This window comes from Anopheles ziemanni, chromosome 3 (assembly GCF_943734765.1).
Source record: "Anopheles ziemanni chromosome 3, idAnoZiCoDA_A2_x.2, whole genome shotgun sequence".
Classification (NCBI taxonomy): Eukaryota; Metazoa; Arthropoda; class Insecta; order Diptera; family Culicidae; genus Anopheles; species Anopheles ziemanni.
Genome location: NC_080706.1, coordinates 48,368,255 through 48,394,120, shown reverse-complemented (window position 1 = coordinate 48,394,120; position 25,866 = coordinate 48,368,255). Strand labels below are relative to the sequence as shown.

General features: G+C 44.5%; 1 protein-coding gene across 1 annotated transcript in view; it reads left to right on the top strand.

Annotated features, from left to right (window-relative positions):
- The window catches only part of LOC131284902 (GTPase-activating Rap/Ran-GAP domain-like protein 3), a 35,888-nt gene extending 12,640 nt beyond the window's left edge, over nt 1-23,248 (top strand). The window contains exons 2-13 of the mRNA XM_058313761.1: nt 3,807-3,876; nt 9,954-10,040; nt 11,138-11,219; nt 11,706-11,824; nt 14,066-14,297; nt 14,380-14,478; nt 14,733-14,836; nt 15,220-15,334; nt 16,820-16,929; nt 18,921-19,073; nt 20,974-21,889; nt 21,948-23,248. Coding sequence (XP_058169744.1) covers nt 3,807-3,876; nt 9,954-10,040; nt 11,138-11,219; nt 11,706-11,824; nt 14,066-14,297; nt 14,380-14,478; nt 14,733-14,836; nt 15,220-15,334; nt 16,820-16,929; nt 18,921-19,073; nt 20,974-21,889; nt 21,948-23,248 — 3,388 coding nt within the window. The remainder of the gene's footprint in view (nt 1-3,806; nt 3,877-9,953; nt 10,041-11,137; nt 11,220-11,705; nt 11,825-14,065; nt 14,298-14,379; nt 14,479-14,732; nt 14,837-15,219; nt 15,335-16,819; nt 16,930-18,920; nt 19,074-20,973; nt 21,890-21,947) is intronic.
- Nucleotides 23,249-25,866: the final 2,618 nt, after the last annotated feature.

Genomic DNA, 25,866 nt, shown 5'->3' with positions numbered 1-25,866 from the left:
TTGAGTTGGAAAATTGATAAGTTATAAAACTAACATCTGTCTATGTTAGTTTTTGCCAGTGCAAGTAAACAATCAATTAGTGGAAACAGTTTTAATCAATCTTAAGCCGGATTTAAATTGTCACCACAAATCACCACGTCGATTGCGTAAATCCCAGTTCATTTATCGGTCGCTAAATGGGCCAGTTTGAGATGTAATTGCATCTGCCTTCGATGCCGGTATCCCCTGGAGAAGCCGGCATCCACACTAACTTCACGCGTCCGTGACTAATGTGCCCCTAATCGCGTTTGGGACCGAGAATTGCATAAACCTGGTCGGATCCGGGTGGCGTGATATATCTTTCTGCAGTTAATTACCGATTCGAATGGCTCGGCTTCTCGACTCGCTCGGTCAGCAGGGAAAGTGGTAAACGGTTGCGCGAGCCAATTGCAATTCCGAAGCTCGCACGTGTCGTTTGCAGCTTGACGCAGATGGTTACCGTGACTTCCACACCTCCCGCACTAGACGCCTCCACACCTGTTTCGTCGATCAGAGTCTACAGAGCGTCATCAGATTACCGCCGATCTGTTTGTGACAGTGCCGCTTATCGATATCTGGCCCCGGTTAATGAGAAAGACAAAGTTTTACCTCCCCCACGGCGCTGGTTCTTTGTTGACCTTACCCTTTGCCCGGGTACAAGCTCGTTTCGTTAGGCTTCGGCAAAAGCTACCCTTTACTTTGACGTGAACAGATCGCAGCATGCTGTGATGGAAATGGAAAGCGTACAAGCAACTCGTGGCTGAAGCTGTCAGTTTCTCTTAACGATTACCACCGATTACGCTTAGCGGATTTCCTAGCAATCGGCATTCGGACGAACTTGTCCAACTAACAATAAGCACAACTTCTACCTTTGGTTACTTTCCACCCGCCGCAAGTTAGTAGCAATCCAATCCCGAGACATTGTGATGGATAGTGTGCCATAGTGTGAAGCAGTGTGCCCCCGGGGCAGGCTGCAACGGCAGCAACAAAAGCAATCTATAACAAAATAACACCAACATAAGCAGCATGTGATAGGGAGTTGGTTTCGTAAGTAAACAACCATGTTCAAGTGATTCCGACCATAAAAGTCTCCCACGGAGCGTTAGCAACGAGTGTTTGTGTTCGAGCCGGGTAGTAGGCGACCAGAACGGTTAGAAAATTAACAACGATAGCCTCGGTCCAGCTTACAAGCAACCGAAGAAAACACAGAAGCCAACCCGCCTCCCACGTCCACCGCCCGTCCATTCCGTTAGGCGACAGGTCCTTTTTCGATTCCGTCTCGATCGCTCGGCCAACTGCTACATTGAAAAGTCAGGCCGAAATCAACCCATCCACGCACACTACGGTTCCGTCCACGCACCCAAAACCCCGTCAGTGCTCCGACGTTCGGGCGACCAAAATCCCGCTGAGTTGCAATGAGTGGTGCTGAGTTGCGCTGGTGAAGTGATCCGCTGGTGGGTCCCTGTTCCATGTGCCCCGTTCCGGTGATGGTGCTGGTGGTGGTAGTGGCGGTGTGTGCCCGGCTAAAAGCTCGAACCCCTGGCGGACCATGTTGTGCTTTAATCTGAAAATTGCGACCATCTTCCGCACGTACCGGGAGTCGGATCCGGTGCGCGACCGTAGTCAGAGTTTGTTCTCGCCACCTCCGCGCGCCCCAAACCGGGATATTGGGGCACTGCGGGTCCTGCAAAGACGTGCATCGAGTGTTATGTAAGTTATGTGCCCTCTTTCCTTAAGCATCTGTTCGAACCACAACAGTTACCCTATTAAACGTCCAACCGACTAATGAAACAAAGCATAAGTTGTTTGAGTTTCCTTTTCTGGATAGGATTTTATAGTTGATCTTTACTATTCTAATTACGGCTTTACTATCAAAGAGCATCCTGAATTATTCATCGGCAATTTGAAAAGTTTGCCTTCAGTAACGAGTACTGTTTCTGCATTTTATTCAACGTGCGGCAGTAAAATAAAATTTACTGCTTTCGTGACCGAATAAGGTGTATACTAACTAAGCACAGATCTAATGCACCAAGACCCGTTTATTCGGCGCTGAACCTTCGTTTCTCGCATTTACTTCAACCCAAAAACTCTTGAAGACTGTACGTGTATATTTTTACCATCGTTACTCTAGAACATTTCATATGTGGGGAACTTTCGTGCGTGGGGAGCACGTCTCACTAACAACCGTTCCGCAAGCCAGCGAGGCGTAAAGGAAAGCCTTTGCAGAGTTTTACTCCAAAACAATGCTTTTAGATAGGCATGACAACAGAATATTGTTGCTTTTATGCACTACAGTCGTTTGTTTCGGTAACACAAAGGTGCAATGAGATAAGAACGGAGGTTCTTATGGTTTTGAAAGGTATGCTCCGATTTCACAAGCCGGATTAGGTAAAGCCTTTATTTCCAGTATGTAGGAGGTTGGGTATGTGAAACTGAAGGAGTTCGGATTTGGTTGTTTGTGTTACGAAAAGCTACAATTTCAAACACCTTCATCAGTTGTTCATTGCATTCGAGTTTAGGGCTAACATTTCCAGCTCCAATTCAAGCATTATATTATTAATTAGACCACTCTGTATTCTCTGTGCGAACAACGCAACTTGTTGAGGAAAAAGACGTCCGGTCGATATTTTGGCCCAACTTTATGCATCACAAACAGAAGCCTACAGCAGTGCAGCTTGTAGGAATGATTGCTAAGTGACCTGATAGCGAATCGATTTCAACCATGTGGACAAGCTACTGATGTTACACGAGCAGACTCACCAGTATATTATTGTTAGCTTTCTCGCCGACCGATGGTTATGATTCTTTCGCCCTTCGATCAACAATTCGACCAGCTGTAGCGTGTCTGTTTGAGAAGAAAAGTCCGTTGCCAACCTGTGACTAACTGCAGACTTTGTAGGTCTTTAAATGCTAAATTTATCTCCACTTGTTGGCCATCTACTTGTTTAACTGGTGCTATAAAGATGCAAACGTAATACGAAATCAAGTTATGTTGGTACCGATTACATATTTTTCTATCAATACTGTTCTTTATTTAAAACATGTTACATGTGTCATGGAATTGAAGATTCAGCATAAATAAAACACGTCGTACAACTTTTTAATAATGCATCTGTTTAATGAAATAGAAAAATAATTTAAAACACTCTTCGTGGATATTATTATTGCACACTGAACAATTTCCTCCAGAGTAAAGTTCTTATCAAGCTAAACGGATATTAAATTCAGTCACGAGCACCTCTTTGTGTGTCGTTTTATTGCTTTTAAAATTGTGGTAAAAATAATCACTATGAACACCAATCATAACAAAACAACACCGCACAGCAGTGGCTTTTATTTAATTCATTTCGGTGTTCCTTCAACCGGAGGCACCAACGCTACCGAAAAAAGCAAACGCTCTTCGGTGAGCACTGTGAAAACCCTTATTCCCTAGGCTACGAGGTGACATTGATAAATGGGACTCGGAGAGCAAAAACGATGCCGAATCTTTGCCTTTAATTAGGGCACCAGTTTGTTTATCTGTTAATTTCCAATTATTTTCACTTTGAGAGAGTCTCCGGAGTTAATCTAAAGCAATGGGATTCGAGCAAATATTCATCCGTTACCAATTAGTGAATTTATGTGGTTTTATGTTGACTCTATCCAACAGCTTTTTATCTTCTCCTCCCGTTTTATTGTGACTCCAAAGTGGTTTAGCATGTTTTTGTACAACGTCGAAAATTGGGTTGAGAAGAAAAAATATGTGATTTTCAATATTGCTTATTTTCTGTTTTATCTCTCGTTTGCAGTACTTCCGCTACCGAACTTATTTCTAGACGAGGTGTCTTTTCTCGACGGCACTATGGATCCGTGGATCAGGTAAGCGAACCATTTATAAAGAGTTTAATTTATTAAAAAAAAACAACTTTTGAATAATTAACGGTTTTTATAAATTTCGTGGATGATATCGAAAATATGTTTTACACGCTGAAAAACTTCAAACGGTGCTTTCGGTTGAAAAGAAAATTAAGTTGTTACTTGAAACTTCGAGCAATATTGAATAAAAGAAAATAGAATACCTTTTTTGGCAATGAAGTATTAACGGAAAAAGGGTTGAATATTTTCACGGTCAATCTGTTCTTTCCCCTTTGGATAATAAATTTCTTTTAAGCTCGAAGCCCTGTCTGCACCTTTTTGATGAACTTCATTTATCTTACGCTTACGGTTTTCGCAATTCTTCATGCAGGATACTCATACCTTTTTCGCTCTATTTTTTGTGAACATCTCATAAAAAAAAATCTACAATTACAAGCTTTGGATCGTTTACTCATTTATGTGCTTGTACTAGCTGTACCGTACTAAAGCATGGTAGCTTATTCCATGATGGTCGGATCCGCTGCGTTGCTTGATTAAGCTGAACGATTAATATAACCGTTCTAGAACCTACCGCGCTTGCTAGTTTGCTGCGTGGAAGTTCAAAGGGACCGCCGGAGACCTTTCAGCATCCTTTCGATTTTTCATTCTTCCACGCCATTGATCCCTGTGCGGAAATCCATATTAATGACGATTAAATGAAGGACGATGCGGGTACCTAAGGATATGAATCGCTACGGGTTCGAGGCTTCCGGTTCTCAGCTGTGAATAAGAAAGAGCTGCTGAATGAGATAAGAAGTGTACGAGTAATGGATTAATAACATTGCAGTAGATTATTTTCAAAACATCTGTCAAACAGTACAGGATGCTGTAAGAAGAAAAGAAATTGTTGATCATTTATAAAAAAATAGTTTTTCTATTAATATCCCCAGTTAGTATGATAATTTATAATCTAATTGATCTTATCTAAGCGGTTTCGGTGTGGTGATTCGAGTGTTTTCGGTGGGTTTGCTTTCCTGCGAAGAAGAACGAACGATCAAGGGCGAGCAACGGAAGAAAGTTCCATTAATAAACGTTAAAAACACGGGCACCGTACTTACGGTTCGGCAGGATGAAGATTTTGTTCGTTATCTGATAGTAGTCGTAGTCCTCGTCCGACTCCTCCGATTCCTCCGCCTGCTGGCTGGACGGGTCGTCGCCCAAGTAGTCCGGATCGGGCGTGGGGTAGGGCTGCGAGTTGTAAAACTTGTCCAGTATGTGGCGCGGTACCTCCGGGTAGCGCGCTTTGTTCGGCACGTTCTCGATGCCGAGCTTCATCAGCACGTGCGCCTTGATCGACTTCAGCGAGGCCATGGCGTACACGTTGCGGTACTGGCACGCCTGGCACCGGAACTGATGGTGGTTGAACGGTGAGTCCGGCCCGTCCGCGTGCCCGTAGTCGGCCGTCAGCTCGGGCGAATCGTAGCCACCGGTCAGCTCGGAGGGCTGGAAGGCCTGGCTGGTGTTGAGGTGATTGTCGTACTTGGCCCCACTCGGGACCGACTCCTTCGAGCCGCCCTCAGAGCCGTACGGGTCGTGGCCGCGGATGGCGACGGGCAGCAGCAGCACGGAAACGTGCAGCAGCCACATCACACACACTGCCCGGACCGAGTGGCAGGCTCCGTTCGGATGCATGGCAAACAGCACGACTCACTCGGACTCCTTTTTCTTCACACGGTAGTTACTTTTTTTCTCGCTTGTTTTCAGAACACCTTCTCCAATTTCCCTCGCACACAATGACGTAAAATGTAGGTTTTCCACTGTTTGCGCCCAGTTCACTGCACCGGCCGCTGGCGCTGAGTTCACCGATCTAGAACGATGTGCCACGCCGCCCCAAAAAGGGACACTGCCAACCGTTACCTATGCTAGTCACAGCCCGAGAGCAGTCTGAATTTGCACTACCATCAGCGTGAACCGTCCCGAGCCACACCAAGTTGCAAACTGCGCCAAGCGACCGACCGTTACAATGTTGCCCGCCGCGAAGGCTAATGATATTTATACAACCCCGGTGCGCACCGATCGGGCGGGTGGGGTTAACGGCGTGAATAACTGGTCGTAACGACACTTCTCACCGCGTCCCGCTGGTGAGGACAGCGGTCCGAGCCGCGCGCCCTGGGAAATCAGCCTTGGGGTGGAAAGAAAAAGTGAACCGAAAACACAAACGAACGAAGCGCTCCCGAGCGCGTGTCAATCAATTGGCATCAATGAGCGCAGCACGATGGCGCCATTTTTTCGCGAGAACTGGTCCCCTAGGGGCCCACTGGCCTCCAGACCGACCCAACCGACAGCGCCAGCGGAACGCACGGCCATCCGCAGAAACACGGGTTGCCCCGGCGATGGGTTAAATGATTTCAATTAAAATTGATTTTAATCGGCTCGCACCCGTGTGGTGCGCCACCAAACGGAAATGCTTTCTCGCCCGGCATGCCCGACATGCGTGCGGCCTGTTGCCAGCTCCCTCCCTCTCTCCCCCCGCTCCCTCCGCCATTGGCCCGGCTGCTGGTGTCGCTGAACTCTTTATGGGTGCATCTTTATGGTGATTGGCTTCCGATGTTGGCGACTCACTGCGCTCTCGTTGGCGCGGCTTGATGCAATTGCATTTGAAACAATGTGGGAAAACATAAAAAAATGGGGATCGTAACGATGATGTCAACGGGGAGCGAATGATCGTCGAGTGAAATGAAAATGATTGCTGTGAGGCAAACATGGTTTGTGATTTATAGTTTTGAGCTACCCTGTGATAGTTTCAGTTTCAAATCGGTTTCTAGCCGCTTTTGAATCATAAAATTAATACCATAAAATTGTTAACAGTAAAAGATACTGTTTTCGATGTATAATGCTTAGTTTACACGACGCGCAAAAGCCTCAAAATACACGCAAAAATATCAGTTCAGCTGTAACTTTTTTTTCGTTTCGTGTAGACGTTACTATTCGTGAGCCGATCCAAATGAAAGCGCGTTCAATATTGATTTGAGTATTTCACTGTAAAAAAAAACTGCAGAGAGGTCATCTGTTCCTCAAAATCTTATCAACAAGCATCACAAACAACTATGTTCCACACGCTCGCCCTCGTAAATTTTAGAAAATCGATTTTGTACTCGCCGAGCGATAAACAAATCTTCGCATATTTTGGTAGTTGAAGCGCAATGCAAACGATAAAATGTTGTCAGTCGGTCAGTCGGTGTTTTTCGGTAAGCGAGTGCAAAAATGTGCGCTTAAATAAATCGATTTGCAAAAATGTGCGCTTTTGTTAAACAAGCAAATTATGATGGCTACTAGCTAGACCAAAATAAAACTTGCCTTGCCGTCTTCAAAACACTTGCAATTTAAATTTGTAGTAGTTTTAGGCTGAATCCCCCTGTAAGTTTATTTACACATTTGAAAGTTAAATATGTTGTGGTAATATTATATTCTTGATAGAAATTGAGATATAGAAAGCTCTAATGCAATGCAGTTGACTGCTCATATTTTCTAGAAAATGTTTAAAGTATGTGAAAAAAGTCGCAAATTTTAACTCGACTTAGTCAATAACTTTTGCAATTTTTGCAATTGTGCATAACTTTTGTCATGTTTATAACTTCTTCTAAAATAAACTAAAATCTTTTCTTTGTTTTGATTTGATTATTTTCAACTTGTTGATGAGAAGTACGAGTGCAATATAGTTTTTAATAAAAAAAAAAAGGAAACCCGCAAAAACTGTTCGTATATGACCCTGGAAAGTGTCCAATTTTCGCAATAAACTTTCAACAGGCGAAAAGACGTCCTCCTTGTACGCTCAGATTCTTATTTTCCGTGGCTAGTCCACCCTCTCAAGAAGTTTTTACGCAAAAGAGAAAAAGAAGGGCGTATCTTGTCGATGAACGCCAAACTGTGCTGTTTGCGGCTCGCTGCCACCGATATTAGAGTCCGGCTTCTGGCGCCGGTTTGTGGTACTCTGGGCAGTTGTGTTCTCGTTTCTCATAAGAAAGTTCTATATCAAGCCGAACTCGAATTCCGAGCCACCGGAGAGGGTGGGCAACTGCCAGCTGCAACAGAGTGTCAAAGGCTCCGGCTGCCACTTGTTGTGACATTTAACGACGTTTTCCTATCTATGTTTAATTCATACGTTGCAAACCGTTCGCAAGGCATCCAACGTCCGAGTGGATCGTGTAGGAACGCCCAGCTTCATTCCATTGTTTGCTTTGAAGGGCAACCGTAAGTCTGGGGGAGGTTTGTGGTTTTTTGACGGTCAGTTAGGATAAGAACGAGCAACAGTGTTGACAGTGAGTGTGTGGGATTCTGAAAGTTTGATAAAGAAATTTAATCAGAACCTAAACTTATTAGGAGTAGGATACAATTTGTTTATAAAATATACATCAAATATGAAGCGGAATTTTATCAGAACGAAAATACTTCCCTCGCTGTTAGTATTTCCTTAACCAAACACCTTAAAGTGGAACGCAAAAGAAGACCAAAAGCACCATTATTTCCGTGGCCCGTACGGAACCGACAGCAGCCAGGGGGAGTGAGAAAATTCTTTCCGAAGACTCAAATTCTTTCCCGCAGCAAGCAAAACAATCAATTCGATTCCATTTTCCACCGATCGAACCGCTGGCATCAGGTGGAATCGTGCTTATGTGCGTCTGCATACCGCTGGCATTCCGAACCCACCAGCTGGGACGGGTGGGCAAAAATTTACCACCATAACCTAATAGCCGCACCGAAGCACGTTTTCCCGTTCGAAGGATTTTCCAATAAACGGGTAGGAGAACCTGTCTGCGCGGGACCGCAGCGTTGATGTTTGAGCTGAAATGTGAAACCTCGTTCGACCGGAGCAGATCGCCACCTCGGTATCACTTCGTCCGGAACTCGACTCGTTTCGCTGTGGCAGATCATTAGCTCAGCAGGTCAGCCGGCAAGTTGACGGTGCGTTGGCTGAGATGGAAGGGAATGAAAACGGTTGGAAACGGAAGGCCGTGTAGACAAAGGGATACGGTTCCATCAATTATGGGAAAAATGAAACTGGCCTCAAGCTCCCGGGGCTGAGATGTAAAAAGCTGATGAAGAGGATCCTTCTCGTAGATGCTGTTTGGCACTTGCACCGGGCCCCTTCGGATGACAAGAACGGTGTCTTCAATCAAACGTGTTTGATCATCCAGCCCGACGACCTTCTCGACAGCATCCAGCCCGACGACGCGCTGGCTCGCAAACCTTGCAAAACCGAAACTGGCTAGAACTGCTGAACGTTGCGTATTTTTGAAGTCCTCAATTTTCCCGCAACGAAAATCTTATGCGAACGGTTTCAAAGGACTTCGTGCAGAGCAAACTGAGCGCTGTTGAACAAACGTTTTCCTCCGTTTCGCGACACCAAATTCGTGGCTCAACCGTGTGTGGGTCACCTTCTGCATTACCATACCGAGTGGGCAAACACTTCACCGTGCCACCGGCAATGAATTATGCATTCCGCGCCGAATAGTCCATGCGGACGTGCGCGTACACACAGGGCCTTCTGTCGTCTAGGCAAGACTAGGCAAGGTTCCTACGGGAACCGCACGCTCACCTTGGCGCTCCTGATGCGCTAGTTCTCCGATGGCCTGTAAAAATGGAACGTTTGGTAAAGAATATGAAGAAATGAATGAACTGGTAACTGGTCGACCACCAAGCCGGTGCCGCATTGGTGCCTCCGAGCACCGGGATCCAACATCCAGCATCCTGCTGAGGCAGTGATTTTGTGAAGCTGTAGGACAATAGTTTTTAATTATTCACCTTCCGCCCTTTCCTTCCGTGGCTTTACATGCATGTCCTTTCCCTTTCAATTTGCCTCCCATACCCAAGCGATGGTCTCCCGTATAACCACGTTTTTCCAAGTCTTCCAGCCAACCTCTGACCCCGTGTGCAGATGAAAATCCGCTCCGCTTGTTGGAAGATTCGTATCCCGCTGGAGTTTCACTGCTCGGAAAGTGATCTTTACGATCTGGAAACTTGGGCCAAAACCGACGCGCCTAATATGATTTAACAATCAACAGCACCATTTGAATGTCTCCATGTTTTCTCCCCTTTTGCAGCTGCCGCAGTCGGAAATTGATGGATTAGATCCCAACTGTCGCCGGTTTCGGCTGGAAAATGGGGAATCGCTAGCGGAAAAGGATGAGGTGAGTAAAAACCGCCCCTCCATTTAGGATGTGTGTCGGCTCCGTTGAGGAACAGTGAAGATGATTGAAATTAATTTCCCAAGCCGTTTGTGGCTTGTTTTATATTTCATTTTAATTTAATTTAATTTAAATTGATCAAACCAAATGAAATCCAACCACTAGTCGTATTGAAGAGACTTTTTTGAGTAATTGTAACAGTATTTAATTCAACGAGTTCTTAAAATACTTGTTATTTCGAAGATCACATTTCCACTTAGCTCATTTCGCATATTTCAAATACAAGTTAGCATTTTCCATTTCTGCTCATTCCTCTGAACCGGAAGAAATAAATTACAATTCTGGATGGGTTTATATAACAACATTTCATCGGGTTCGCCTGAATACGCCTTGCAACGAAATTCAACGGATAAAATTAGCTTTTTCCTGACACACAAAAAGTTGACAAACGAATTCGATGCTATGGGGACCAGTTTTTGATGGAACTTTGTGAGTAATTTGAATGAATTGCACCCCCCGGGGGAACCGGATGTAGCTCGAAAAGCGGTATGCTGAATGTATTTTAAATGAATAAGGAGGATAGAAAAACAACATTACATGAAAAACCGCTCACTCCCTGCGATGGGACATTTCCATCCCGACAGCTAATACATCATCCCCGATCTCCGAAGGAAAAGCGACAGCCTGTTCTAGAGTACTATCGATTAGCTGATAGGGAAACCCTTGGTTTTGCGGAGGGTGTAGGAAACGAATATCGAAATAAGAATGACACGATATTCGGCCGGAAAGGGACACCAGACTTTAATCATATGACCCACGACAACGTCCCAGAGGGTGGAAATATTCCAATATTCATCTTATTCTCCGGTTCTACTCTTTCTCCACTCTCTTCTTTCATGAGCACAATTTAAATATATTTAAAAAAAGACAAACAAATACACAAAAAATCTCAACCCCCAAACGCTTTTTCTATTATAACTTTCGACACAACAACTCGGGGGCTGCAACTTTTTTGGGCGCGCGCTTTCACCGACCGAACGGATACACCCTACGATGCCCTCTGAAACACCGGCACGCTGAACACAAATCGACAAAAAAAGGTTTTCGGGTCGCCCAGCATCCCCATTCTGGAGAATCCGGAACATCAAACGCGATGGTACTTTAAGTACTTTTTGGGAAAATGTGAGTATGACGCAGTTCGTTTTTGTTCCTTTCGCCGTCTGCATACTTTTAATTTGAGCCAGTCTATTACCTGTTTTTAACCATTTTCACCATTTTGCAACATTTTCCTCTACTTTTCATTTCGCATCAAGTGGTCTGCAAACTAAAATGTAATATCAATCGATAAATTCCACTTCGCAAGGTCACTTGGCTGTGGAAAAAGTCGGCAGATTCTTGGCCAATTTTATTTCCCCTTCGCCCGACCCCGTAACCTCCACTCGAATGCTCCGGTTGGCGAATGATTGCGAAACATTTTTGTAACATGCTTGGCCCTCAGCTGAAGTGTTCTCTTTCCCCTCCGTTATTGTGCTCTGCTTCCTACCCCGGACTGTTTAGTTTTGAAAAGTTTCCTTTTATTATTTATTTCATCATACATTTTGTCGGTGCACGTTTTTCCACCTTTATTTCACCATCTTTACTGCTTTTCTATCTTTCGCTCGTTTTCAGTGCATCAAAACTATGTCGGGATGGATTCGGAGAAGAGCCCCTACTTCCTCTCGATCGTGTCGCAGGACTCGGGCAGCAAGTGTATGCCACTGTACCGCGTGATGCTGTTCCGGAAACAGGTAACTTAGTGGAGTGATAGCAACGTCAAGCGTGGGGAAAAGTACAATATTAAATGCCATCCAAAAGCTGATCTTCCCGGAAGCGTGGAAAGTTGGAACGATTACCGTTTACTCAACAATGCAATAAACACACACACACACTAGCATAAGCGGGACAAGCGGAGCTGTTGGCACCCGCAAGCACGTTTGGCCAGTATTGGTTTAATCTCTGATCGGCCACTTTATGACACACTTGACGAGGAAACTAATAACACCGGGTTTGGTTCGTCGAAGATCGTTCGCTCAGAGCGGTAAGACAATGGTTTTTCCCGACGACGACTTTAACTACTTCAAAACAACCCAAAGGGATCTTGGTAGCGGGGCAGCAAAGCATTTCCCGGGAAATGGCCACGCTGTGCTGGGCGGTGGAAAACACGCAGCCATACACTCGAGTGGGCCACGTTTCGCTGATTGCGTGTCCACAATTCGGGACCTAATTCTTCCGGGGGTACTTCACGGCCGGAAGCTCTATTCATATCTATGCGCCACGCTGTCTTATCGGAAACGAAGGTCCTCTCCTCCGTGTTTCGAGAGATCCTTCTCATTGTGCTGGAAGTGCGTGTCCCGTACGGCCTCGGTACTCCCACCTACTAGCAGCTTTCACTTTCCGAAATTGCCGTTGTTTGCCGACAAGTTTTCTCATTCGCTTGCCCTCGGCTCGGTTGGCCGGATGTCAAGCCCCTCCCCACCCCTCCCTCTCTCCTCTTCCGGTCGGTTTTTGACCGGAGGAAGATACACGGGATTTTCCCGCGGGAATAGACAAATCGAAATGGGATGAACCGTTTTGCCGTGCCATTCGTGGGCGGGTTTATCCGGAAACTTGCTACGAATTGTTTTTCATCGGCGGAAAACGTGACACCGCGGGACCCGAGTATCGTTTGCCTTCGGTGTTAAATTATTCGGTTCGTTTTAAAGCCTCCCGTGAACTGGTGCGAATAAATTGTGGCCCGAATTGTGAGCAGCACTACCGGTGCATCATAAAATAAATCTTATCTAAAATATGGTTATATCTTTCCGAATCCGATACGCAATCTTACGGTAAATTCGCGCACTTCTAAAGATATGGATTCAATCTCCCGGAAGCATGAACATGCCATGCTTCAACGCGCACGTTTGTCTCGCTAGGGCAGCATTGTCTATTGATTTATGCCGTGCACGTCCGTAACCTTTACCGATTCCTCGTAGCATAACAAAGCACTAAAATAAAATAAAATGCTGCCGCATGAGAATGACGTTGGTAACGTGTTTCTGTATCGCTCTCGGTTTACCATTTCCTGCCGATGCGATTTCTCCTCCCGCCTGCAGCGGACAAACGATCAAACCTACAGTCACTGGCGTGCGTAATGGAGCACCGTAGATTTCTACCACGGGAAATTGTTCACCAGCTCTACTCATGTCACTAAATTCTGTACCCAAACTTAAAGGGTTAATTTTTAAACAGTTGCTTTATTACTTTACTCTGGAGGTAAGCATACAAATAAGAGGTTAAAACACAACGTTATATTTTGAAAAAAAAACAGCAAAACTATTTAAATCAAAGTATCTATGAACACGGCAACATTTATTCCTAAATTTAATTATGAAATGAGATTAGAAACTAAATAATAAATTGATAAAAACAGGCCCTTCCAGATTGTTCTACTTTTACTGTAAGCGACAGTGCTTCAACCTTGCTTCGCACAAAGCCGGCAAAGGAGGAAAAAAGTCGACATCTTTTTATATTCCTTCCAACACTCAGATCATGCAGATTCCACAATTCGCTTTGAAGTGCTCTCTCCATCCACATCTTGTGCAGGTCTTCAATGGGTGGGGGGGTTGTTTACGAATACTTCCCAATGTGTAATGTTTAGGTAAAAAACAGGACCTTTCCGTTACGACACTCCATCTCGGTGAAGCCCACGGAAGAAACACACGTTGCGCATTGCGTGTGCGGGCGCTGACGGTATATGCAAAATAATCGTCATTCTTGGGGAAAATTTTTTGTGCGTCAATCTTTAAACATGCGGGAATGTTGGTGGGGCATGTTTTTAATTTTCCTCCCTCCGCTGACGAACGAAACACACTCCACACCTTGCGGAGATAAATGGCACAAAAGGGACGCAATGATTGCCCGCGCTTATCCGACCCCCGTGCCCGTATCACAGCTAATCTTATCGCACTGCCTGTTCTAATCACATCCACCTTCGCTCCACACGAAAACAGGGTGCACAGAAACTCGCCCTTCCGTACAACCCCCAGCAGAAGCTGACGGTGAAGCAGATCCTGGCCAACTTTGCGCTGATGGACGCGAGCAAGTCACCGAAGGAGATCTTCTCCGCCGACATCCAGAAGGATCTGCTGCTGCTCGAGGAGCAGGAGGGCTCGGTGAACTTCAAGTTTGGCGTCGTGTACATGAAGGCAGGCCAAAAGCTGGACGACGAGATGCTGAGCAATGGTGAGGGGACACGCCTGAGGTGGCTCGGGTCGGTAGGCTGAAATTATTGTCAACCGTGCATTTCTTTTCTTCTACTCTTCAGAAAGCGGAAGTGAAGAATTTGACGATTTCCTGTCCCTCTTGGGCGAAAGAATACGACTGAAGGACTGGGAGCGGTACCGTGGGGGGCTCGATGTGAAAGGTGAGTGTAATTTTCACTATGGGAGGTTAATTTGATTACAAGAACACTACCACCCCACACACATAAACATATGCGCACACCATGGCGAATATCATTGATCGTTTATCGAACTCATAAACAAATGCAAATGCACTCAATTTCGAAGCCACCATAATGCATAAGCACGTCGATGCATGCCAGCAGGGCCCCGGGTTCGAAATGCAATTTACTGTTCATCGTCCTTCCGGCTTATCAGAGTTTCGTATATATTTCAGGCGATATGACGGGAAAGTACTCCATCTACACGCTGTACGAGGGTCACGAAATTATGTTCCACGTATCGACACTACTGCCCTTCAGCAGAGATAATCGACAGCAGGTGAGTGCTAATTTATGCGCCGTTCATGCAGAGCAGCTTGGTGTTTGCGTGCCTGTTGCAAACGCCCACTGGCTCCGGTTGTCGATATGAGGAGCATCCTTTGGTTTCTGGTGACCTTGGATACACGCGCGTCAGCATCATCAGTTCACCGTTGAACCTGCATGCAGAGAAGGATGCTTTCAAAGTCCTGCGTTACATAATGGAACCCTGACCGCTCATTAAAACTCCTCTGAGGTTATCGCTAACGTCGTGTACATCGGCACGACCGATTGTTTGAATTGTAAAGCGTTCAATTACGCGGTCGTTTTTTCACCGATCGACGACAAAGACACTTTGCACATACAAAAAACCTTCTGATTCTGGTTTTAATTGTTTCTGTCCAGGTCGAACGGAAGCGCCACATTGGCAATGATATCGTCAACATCGTGTTCATCGACGAAGGCTCATCCGGAGAGGAGACGGAGTTTATCCCGAACAACGTGAAAAGTCAATTTACACGTAAGCATCAGGCGGGATTATAAGTTTGATTCTGTCCCCTGCAAGGGTGTAATTACATTTCAAAAACATACTTTACCCGTTATAACTGAGCCAAACATGGGTTGGGTAAAAACAAAACTAAACAGAGACAACATCTTGATCAATCTAAACTATCTCATTTAATCTTCGTTGATTTTTTGTGCTCTTTCAATCTTCAATATTCTAATTAGAGGATCTGCTTGATGAATTGAAGACTTTGATGAGTAGTTTTTAAATGTTTTATTTCTTTTACCAGATATCGTATCTATTTTATCATCATCTAAATTCAATCTCAGGATTTTCAATTAGTGTGATAGTTCAATTTCAGTGTTGTAAAACAAGCCTTTCTCCGTTACTTGACCTTTTTACGTTACCTTTTTTCCTAATTTGAAAGTTAGGATTTTTTTTAAAAACATAAAGTATTTAAGTTCATATCAAGTCCCAGTTGGTGTTTATATTTGACTTTAAAGTAAGATATTTTCTCAAATTAATTAACCTAAATGTTTTATTATTATTTTTTCATATGCCTTTAATTTCTAACCGTCATTCTAAAAACCTAAATTTATTGTTTTCTCAAACTGCCATAAAAAATACATTCGTTTAGAGGGGGGGATTAAACAGGCACAGTTCGTTGAAGTATACTTGTCTAGATAGAGGCGGATCATACCGTAAACCAACTAAGCAGCTGCTTGGGGGCCCGAGCTTAGAAGGGCCCATCCCTTTGGCCCATTTTTTTTATTTTGAACAAAATTGACTGTTTTATTAAATGCGTGATGAGTTTTTTTTTTATTACTTTACTTTTGAAAGAAAGTGAATGAAGAATTTGGAAATGCACGAATGATCTAATTTGTATGAATTGTTTTTTCAGACAGAAAAGATGGTGTATTTATGGGTGAAAATATGATTAGAGTTAAAATTTCAATAAAAAAAGAGGGCAATTCTCAGAACAGTTTGAAGAGAATGGATTAGCAAGACTAATGTCCTGGACATTTCCGAATATAGTAATTTTGCTTAACATTAGTTTTATTGTTGTTCTTTTTCAATCATTTCAAGATTTAAATCGACCTAAAATATACAAAAGTTAAATACAAAATTAAATTACTTAATTCGTTTCATAAAAAAATGTGTTAATGGAAAATAATTCTCTTAAAAAGTTATAGATGCTTTCGCATCAAAGACAGCATTGATTTTCAAAGGCTTTCGGCAATCAATATTTTTCAACCCAATAACGCCTTCAACTTATAGCTGTTTAGAACCCCCTAGAACGCTTAATCCGCCTCTGTGTCTAGATGTAACATTCGCTACGCAGATGGTTCATGAAGGAGCTGTATTTAAATCGCCGTTTAATTTCACCCAGCCATGCCATAAATCATGTTTCTATCGACGAATTATATCGACACCTTTCCACAACTCATTGTTACTCTTTTCTTTCTTCTCCACCCCTTGTTTTTCCCCATCTTTTGGCAGATGTTTTCGCTGTCGTGACAAAGCGTGGAACCCGCTACCGGCTGGCCGTCTACTGCGACGAAACGGTTCCACCGTTTGGCCCCACACTTCCCAACCCACCGGAGTTTGAGGTAAACGTGTAATCGACTCAATCGTACAACCTGTCCCAACAAGCAACCATTTGTCCCATTTTCGACGCCATCCAACCGTGACCTGAAACGTTGTTCGCGGAAAATAGGCCTCGGGTTGGTAATTAAATTGCAAGCATTTTTCATAGAAAGGGAAAAGTGTGAAAATTCCCACATCTGCCCCGGTGTTGGACATGATTTCGCTGAGTCCTTTATCTTGGGGATAAGGTGTGAAAAATGAGCGAGGCAAAAAAGGAAAACACTGTGTTGTGTAGTAAAAGCACACTCCAACCACGGTGAAGCTTTCAGCGACAGGAATCTAAATCTCATTCTAGTTAATTGCCCATAGACCACCAGCGCCTCCACTCTTTCCTCGCTTTCCCGCGTCGACGGTCCGCATAATAATTACAAAGTTGTGGTAGGAGTTTGGATGGGAGGTAAAAAAAAAGTAATTCACACATAAACAACGAGGAGGAACAAACTACGCATCACGTGACTTAACGTCCAGCCCAACGGTGGCATAACACCCTGTGGAAAACCGCCCGCCACATTCCGTGCCTTTCGTGCAAAGGGCAACGCGGTAGAATGTACCAGACCGTATCGGATTGCACCGGGAGGAAGCGAAAAAATATGGTGGCAAATAGCAAAAACGAAATGCTGAAAAGAAAAAGAACGCAGAAACCACCGGTAAACTGACAGACACCACCTACAATGTGTTGAATGTCCTTTCCCGTGTCCCGGCGACCCCTTCGGGCGTTAGAGACCGCCCAACGAAATCTCTGCCCGACGGCAATCCGTCTGTGAAGCCTGATTATGGCTAGCTGATGGATTATTACAGATTACTGCTACCACCATGCACCGCCAAGTTGAGGCCGGCCGAGTTTCGAGGGGAAGCTTCATTTTGTTTTTTTTTTTTGCTGGAAGGAGGCGACAATCCCACACGAAACAGGTCAAACGACGTCGTAACAAATGATAATGGGTGCCTCCCTCCGGGCCACGCCGCGGCTTAAATGAATATGAAATGTACGAATAACGAAGCAAAACACAAATAAATCGGTGAAAGTTGGCCTCGAGGGAAGCAAATTGGAACTAGGAAAGATACAGATCGTAGAAAAAAGAAATCGAATCCTTTCCCCCCATCAAGACCAGCTGTTAATGTCCTAATGCTATAATTATTAGAATGCTTGATTTAGAGAGGAGCGTGTCAGTATTCCAATTATGATATAAATAGAGGTTCGGGTTTTCTACAACATTTGCTTTTTGGATGATGGAAGAAAATTGCGATTTTTGTGTTAGAAAAAACTTTAATTTTAATAATATAAAATAGAAAGAAAACAAATACATAAACAAAATCCTCATAGTTAAAAATATTTAATAATATTTGTGAGAAAAACAAAAACAAATTAATTCAATATCAATTCTAGGCCTATTTAATAAGACCACGAAGCAATCTAGCTAGTTAGACCGGGTTTAGGAGCATAAACAAAAACCGAAAAACTCTGTCAATTTTCCCATACACATCCACCGTATCGTATAAAACCATTGTTTCCGCACAACACTCGAGACAGCAAATCTTGTTACGATTGATGGCCTTTTGCATGATTCAAACCATCGTCAATTCCAACCCATTAACGTTACGTGGCAGTCCCTTTTCTCTAACGCCGCGTTCCGTCGCCGTGGACAGAGTTGACGCGGGACGAAAAATATAAACCGGGTCAACGAAAATACGTCCTAACCTTTGACACGTGGTCACGGAGATGGGCAGTGGGAAAAACGGAAAAACTGGTCACCGGCGATAAATGAAAATGGTCCCTTTGTTTCTATTTCATTTTCCGCTTCCGCAGGGCCCGAACACGGTCGACGGAGGCGATCTTGTGCTTTTTTCGTTGCTTTACTCATTTCCTATTTTTTCCCTTCCGTCCACTATGGTCACATCGTATCGTATCACATTGGCATGCTCTGGTGGTTGCTCGTCACTTGCCCCAAAACTGCAGGATCCGGCCGTCTTCAGGGACTTTCTGCTGGTGAAGCTGATCAACGGTGAGAAGGCCACCTTCCAAACGCCAACCTTCGCAAGGAAGCGTGAACGGACGCTGGAAATGTTGATAAAGGACCTGTACGAGGAGTATGTGCACGACAATAAAATGGTAAGTTTGAGGCGTGGGTACACCGACGGGTAATTTTGCGGTTCGTTTTTGTTTTTCGGTGATACGACGCGGTTTTGCGAGTGATGGAACGGAAAAGTATTTCCGGAAGTTTTTCGTTCCTTCGCTCAGCGCGACCGGAACGAAACGCCGTGCACCGTGATGCAGAAACTCTCCGACGGGATGGAAAAATTGATTGTTTTCGTATGCCCTCGCCCGGAACGGGAATGTGTGACCGAGCACATGAACCGTCTACTGAGAGGGTAATCGGTCTACTGCTGGACAAAAGTTCCAAAGTTAGTGACGGTTTTTTTTTCTACCGAAACGGGTTGAAACCGCTTGGAGATAGGAAAAAAGGGGAGGCAAAGAACGTTTACTAGCCACGAGAAGGTGAGGTGGTCCGTGAAGCCACAGGAATTGATGCTGAGGTAATACCGGGTAGGAGTTTTTGGTGCTTTTGGCCATCCTGTATTTAATGGATGGAGCAATAGTGAAGCGTGATGAACACCAAAGAAGCAAGAACATTTAACAGATGGTGAGTACTCTGCACCTAATAAAAACGTGACCAAAATTCTCGTCCAGTTTTTACTTGATTTTCAGATGAGTTATGGTGTATTTTTAAACTTATTTCGTGATGAATTACAGATGCTTTTGTTTGTGTAGTAGCAATTGGTTTTATTTACCAATTTAATCGTAACGAGCTTTATCCATATATTTTTGGATACCGAATTAATTTGAGGACGTTGGATATCCTCATAAATTTCTAATCGACCCGGCACTGTCGTTTCGTTCTTGCTTTACATATTCCAACACAACCAATCAAAAGATAGTCCCACGTGCGTTTTAGGGGCTTCTCCTACCGAAGGCCTACGTCAAACATGGAGAATGGTACATAAAAATCACCTGTGACCTACTGGCGGTTGGAGTTTTATTTTTCCTATCATCTTTTAGGCGCCAATATACTCGTAACCCTGGTATAACAGAAGTGATGAGTCAAATCAAACACTATCCTTGCGTAGATTGAAGTAGAAGAAGGTAACAGAAAGATTAAGAAAATACCTGTTTGGATGAAATCCTAAGAAACCACCGACATTATTGGTCACTCTACATCGTTTACTGTTGGATATGGTTTTCTAGTTTGATTTTCGATATACTTTGATAGTTATCATTGTTAATTTTCAACTTTTAAGCCTTGGTAGAATTTGTTTTCTTTTACCTTTTTACTTTTTTTATTTGAACTTTCTAAAAAACAAGATCCTCTTCAAAAAGTAGAGTAGATTTGAATTTTTTAACAGAAATAAAACAGAATGGAATGAGAATGAGAAAAGTATTAAAATGAGTAGATTTCAATCGGAAAAAAATATTATGATGTCTTGGTGAGGATTTACATGCCGTAATACAATGAATTTTAAAAGATGCATATTAAACAACATGCAAACAGTGGATAAAAAAATGTGAATTACGTATCACATTATATTGGTGCTGAATTTATGAAATCTGAATCGAAATCCGATTAGAGATTAAAAAACTAAAAAAGCAGGTTCGAAATATAATAATTTATTTAAATTCTTCTCTTGCTATTTCCCAAGCACTGTTTTAGAATTTTTTGCTATTGATAAACATAAAAACTACATGACAATACTGCAAACATGTATAATGGATTTCAACCTCTCATAAAACAAATAAATCTTTGATCTTTAGTATAGATTCATTTGGGGTATGTAAATGTCTGGAGATTGTTGAATGATCCGCCTCTGCCTCTCGTAGATGCAATAAATCAACCCCAAGCAGTTCTAGCCTGTTTTGCATTGAAGATATTTAATTTTTGTGTCATTATCCAACGAAAATCTTTTATTTTTCATGCACAATAACTAGTAACATTGTCTTTTTCACCCACTTTTAGAACATGCTGAACAGAAGAGCCTTCTCGGAGGTCCTGTACGATGCGCCACGCACGTCGAAGCTAAAGGAGGACGCCCGACAGGTGGAGTTTGTTCGCATTGGCCAAGCGCTCAAGCTGGAAGCGATCGTTCGAGGGGACGCTCCGACCAGCATAGCGTCGGCTGGGACCGTATTCAAGAGGCCACCCTGGGAGCCTCAGTGCTTCTACCCGACGTTCCAGCCTCGCAACGACCTGGTCGGCGACAGCTGGGGCCAGGACCAGGTGTTTCTCGCCTCGGACGAAGGTACATATCTCATCAAGGAGGACCAAACACACCGGACCGTGTTCGATCGGACGCTGTGCGTGAAGCAGATGAACGTGGTCGAGGATCACGGCATCATGCTGGTGCGGGGTGGGTCGGCTGTGCAGAAGGACGGACACCGGATACACGTGTTCCGGCTGAACGAGTTCACCGACGATCGGTTGGTGCAGCGGTCACGCGTTGACGTGAAGGAGCGTCGGATCGAGAAGACACGCGGCTGCCACCTGTACGCGATCTCGCGGGCCGGCGAAGCGCATCTACGGATGGCGGTGGCGGTGGGCAGGAAGCTGCTGATCTACCAGTGGAAACATACGGCCGCCTGGACGTCTTGGTGCCCGAACAGTGATAACGATACAGTAGAGGGGTTCCTGTTCCTGAAGGAGATCCACCTGCACGACTCGCCGACGATTATGACGATCCTGGAGGGGTCCTGTCCAAATGCGGGCCTGCTGATATGTGTCGGCTATCGGCACCACTTTGAGATCGTGTCGGAGCTGACCGGACACGCGACGAAGTTGCACGAGACGGACACGCTGAAGCGATCCCAGACGCACCTGGTGGCTGCATTGGATCTCTACGATGGCCAGGATACGGAGCTTCTGTTGTGTTATAATCGTAAGTAATGCTTTGTGTGGTAAGAACCGCCTTTGTAACGATCTTGCCCTTCCCGCAGATACCTGCCACTTCCAGAAGCTATCGGAGGAGTGTAACAACAGCACCGAGTTTGACTTCCAGTTCAACACGCCACCGACCTCGGTTGTGTGTGCATTCCCGTACATCATCGCATTCACCCCCGACACGATGGAGATCCGGCTGCTGGTCAACGGAAACCTCGTGCACACGGTCACGATGGCCGAACTGCAGCTGATCACGTCCAAGAAGGACATCTTCTTCGTAACGACCGCCCCCGAGTTCATTCCCAAAGGTGCCAAACTGCGTGGCCTCGATGCGGAGGACCACGAGCAGATGAACCGACCTCGGATCGAGGAGAGCCGTGTTGCGCCAGAGGAGGATCCCGCAGCGACCAGCCCTGGCCGAAGTAGACTGAGCTCGGACGAGGATAACTCGACCGGTGCATCCCCGGTTGCACCGACGGACGTAGATCCAGCCGAATCGGGCAAGGATCTGACTCCGGCCGGCTCCGGACCGGGACTTGGACTTGTCACACCACAAATTCAGCGTGCGAAATCACTGCAAAACCCCAAGTCCGAGTCGGATACGGTCGGTGTCAAACCGAAGGAGGTTACCCTCTCCGTCGACGACCTCAAGCGGCCGATTTCGAAAAGTAACTCGTACGGTGAAGCCGGCACATCTTTCTCCATACCGACGACCACCTGTAGCAAAGATCTGGCCAAACACTTCGGTGCCCAACCGTTACCGAACACCAAGGATCTTTGTCGGCACTTTGGTGAAGCCTCGGTACCTCCCAACTCGCCACGCAACAGTACGATCGTAAAGGGCACCTCGCCCAGTTCGCCGACACGCAAATCATTCATTCGGCAACCCACGCTCAACCTCGGGAAGTCGCAGACGAACGACGGTGAAACGTCTCCTTCGAACGGCAGCTCGGCCAATAAACCCCTGCGGGTGTACCGTATCCCGCTGACGAACCTTACGGGGACACACGTGCAGTCGCACCACTACCACTATCCCAGCAATGATCCCGCCAAAAAACCGACCGCCATCGCGACCAAGATGCACCCGAGTGCGGCCATCGCAGCGGCCGTCGTGACCCGGCCGAGCGAAAGTGCTCAGGAGCGGGTCAGGCAGCTGCAATCTTCGAACGAGGAGGACGAGGACGCCATTTCACCGTGCGATGAGCTGCCGGGGGGGCATGCGGAAGCGACCGTCCCGGGTGGCGTGCCGGCGGCCATGAGTATCTTTGACCAGATCCAACAGGATCTTCAGGAGCTCAGCATGAAGGATAAGCTCGAATCGGAGGAGCTTTGTAACTCGGTCTTGACGCAATTGTAAGACGGTTGTTTCTTGAGGGTGGAAGAGGGAGCTCCTTGTCCAATTTATCAGACTGTAACTGTGCACAATGTGGGAGGACACGGTTGGCTACACGCACATACAACACTCCAGCAATTACATCATCATTAGAACTACATCCCTTTCTCTCGCTGCCACAACTGTGTTGAGTTCTTGCACGTTCGACACGCAAGAATGCAACGCTGTCTAATGTATGAATTAATCAAAACATTAAAAACTATGCTAAGAAAATGGTTTCATCAAACGTTCGCTTTCCGACGGAAAAGGAAGGTTGATTGTTGATAGTAGAGAAAACAGCAGTTCGGAAGAGATGTTGATAAAGGCATCTGTGGAACCTGGCGAATGTCAGCAACTATCAGCATCGGGTAAAATGTTCAATGACGCAGAAAAAATAGGATAGTGATCGTTATTTTCTGCCTCGTTCAACGGATTGTTTGATGCGGTGGGCAACAACATTTGTTAGTGTGAAAAAAGGAATTATTTTAACAACCGTTACAAAAATGCTTAGCACTAAGCTACATTCATTTTTTTCTATCATCTTACACTGCTCACTGCGAGCTTACGTTTTCGACCGTGCACTAAAGCGTAGCGTTAATGTGACTGAATCTAGAAAGTTCCTTACGGATGCCATGCCTTCTGCACCTGCACTTCATTGGACCGCAGGTTGCTAAACGGTGGAACACTCTCGAAATTGCTCCCGGTTCCGATGTTTCGGCAGCAAACCTGCATGAATGGTAGTCCAACCGACGTACGGATCAATTCAATCGAGCCCTTTGAATTAATCGTATTCATCTTTGGCGGAACATACGAACCAAGGCGATTTGAGTGGTACCACAAACACACAGTTATACAGCTTGAAATTTCCCTCCTTGGCCACGTGGACGGCCACTCTACGGTTCCACCGGATAACCTTGTTTCGTTAAGTTATCATAACAAGTGCACGAGTTATTATTCCTCTCAACTCCGTAGGGTGGAAAATTTGTTGATAAAATGGATTCCTATACGAGTCCAAATCATTGAATTGCTTGCGAAGCTCATAGTAATTACATGTCATTAAACATGCCGGCATACATAGCACATATACGATGTAAGTGTTGAACCAAAAAATAACAATGTTATCCCCTAGAAAATGGTGCAAACAATATATCATTCAAATACACAACCAACAAACTGAAATGGGGGAGAAGAAACAGGCGTATAGGTCGCCTGGCGGAAGATAACATACAACATAACAAACTCGTTAACACGAGCAATAAGAGAATATTAATTTACCAAAGCAAGTATTTTACATTCGAACAAGTGTTAAGGTTATCAAACAAGATGAAACAAATAATGAACTAGTGCTCATGGAAAACAGGTAGTAAAAACCAAAATTAGTAAAGCATATTATATACACGGAAGGAGATGAAACGCTACAACCCAACAACAGGGAATTAGGGCAAAGGATCTGCTGGCAGCATTGCACTATTTCGGAACCCCTACCCCCCATTTCGTAAAGTGATAGGGAGGTGGTTTCCACCCGGGCCACATGAGTGCGCGCACGAGGTGGCGCCAAAATCTCGTTGCTAAAATCTTCTTCTCGAGAAGCCTTTTTAAAAAAAACATGAACGTGTTTCCCTGTTTTTCTTGCGCTGTGAACTAACATTATTAACAGTAACTGAACCGACCTAAGCGAATTGACAAAAACTTGTCCCAACACTGTCAAACCGACAAACTGTATGTGTCCGGTCCGTCGAATATTATTAGATTCGAAAAACATAAAGCAAATATACATATACACCATTCAAGAAGACAAGGAGTCAAACAACAAAACACAAAAATCTATATATTATTGTATCGCAAACATATGTAAGGTAAACCAAAGAGACAGAGATAAAGAGAGGGAACGCGAGAAAGAGATGGTGAGAGAAAGGTACAGTAAACGAATTATATTACCGAATTGTATTTACTATTACTATACTACTATTATTTACAATCGCTAGAGCCTATATCCCTTCAGAAACATGGATCATTTTACCGTGACAACATAGGAAAATAAATAATAATGAGTTTTGAGTTAAGTTGAATCGATTGTATTTTACTTCCTGTATCCGTGGTTGTAATAAACCGAACAGTTTGGTAGCACATTTTGACGCACATGGTTTGGCAGACTGAAAAGGAACACATGCATGATTTCTTTTTTATCAAAGCAAATATTTATTTTCATTTCATTCCGAACGGTTACACAACAAGCATTGATTCCCACAGGGGGGAAATGCTTTAACAAACATTTCTGCTCGATTGTTAGCGGTTTTTGTTTTTTTTTTAATTGTCTTTACAAATAATAGATTTGGCTACAATCTCATATTCAAATATGCAATATTCTACATGAAGACATGTTGATGATATTTTGAATCGTGATCGCAAGGCCTCTTTCCAATTGTAATTTTTTCATCGCGGTTTATGAAAGAAACCATCTTTGAATTATTGCAACTTTTTCCCTAAATGATTTTTTTAACAGCTTTTTAAACATAACACTTCCGCTTACTTAATATCACTCGTTTATGATCATGGTCATAAATTATGTCCTATCTCACACGAATCGCTGCCGTTTATCGCCC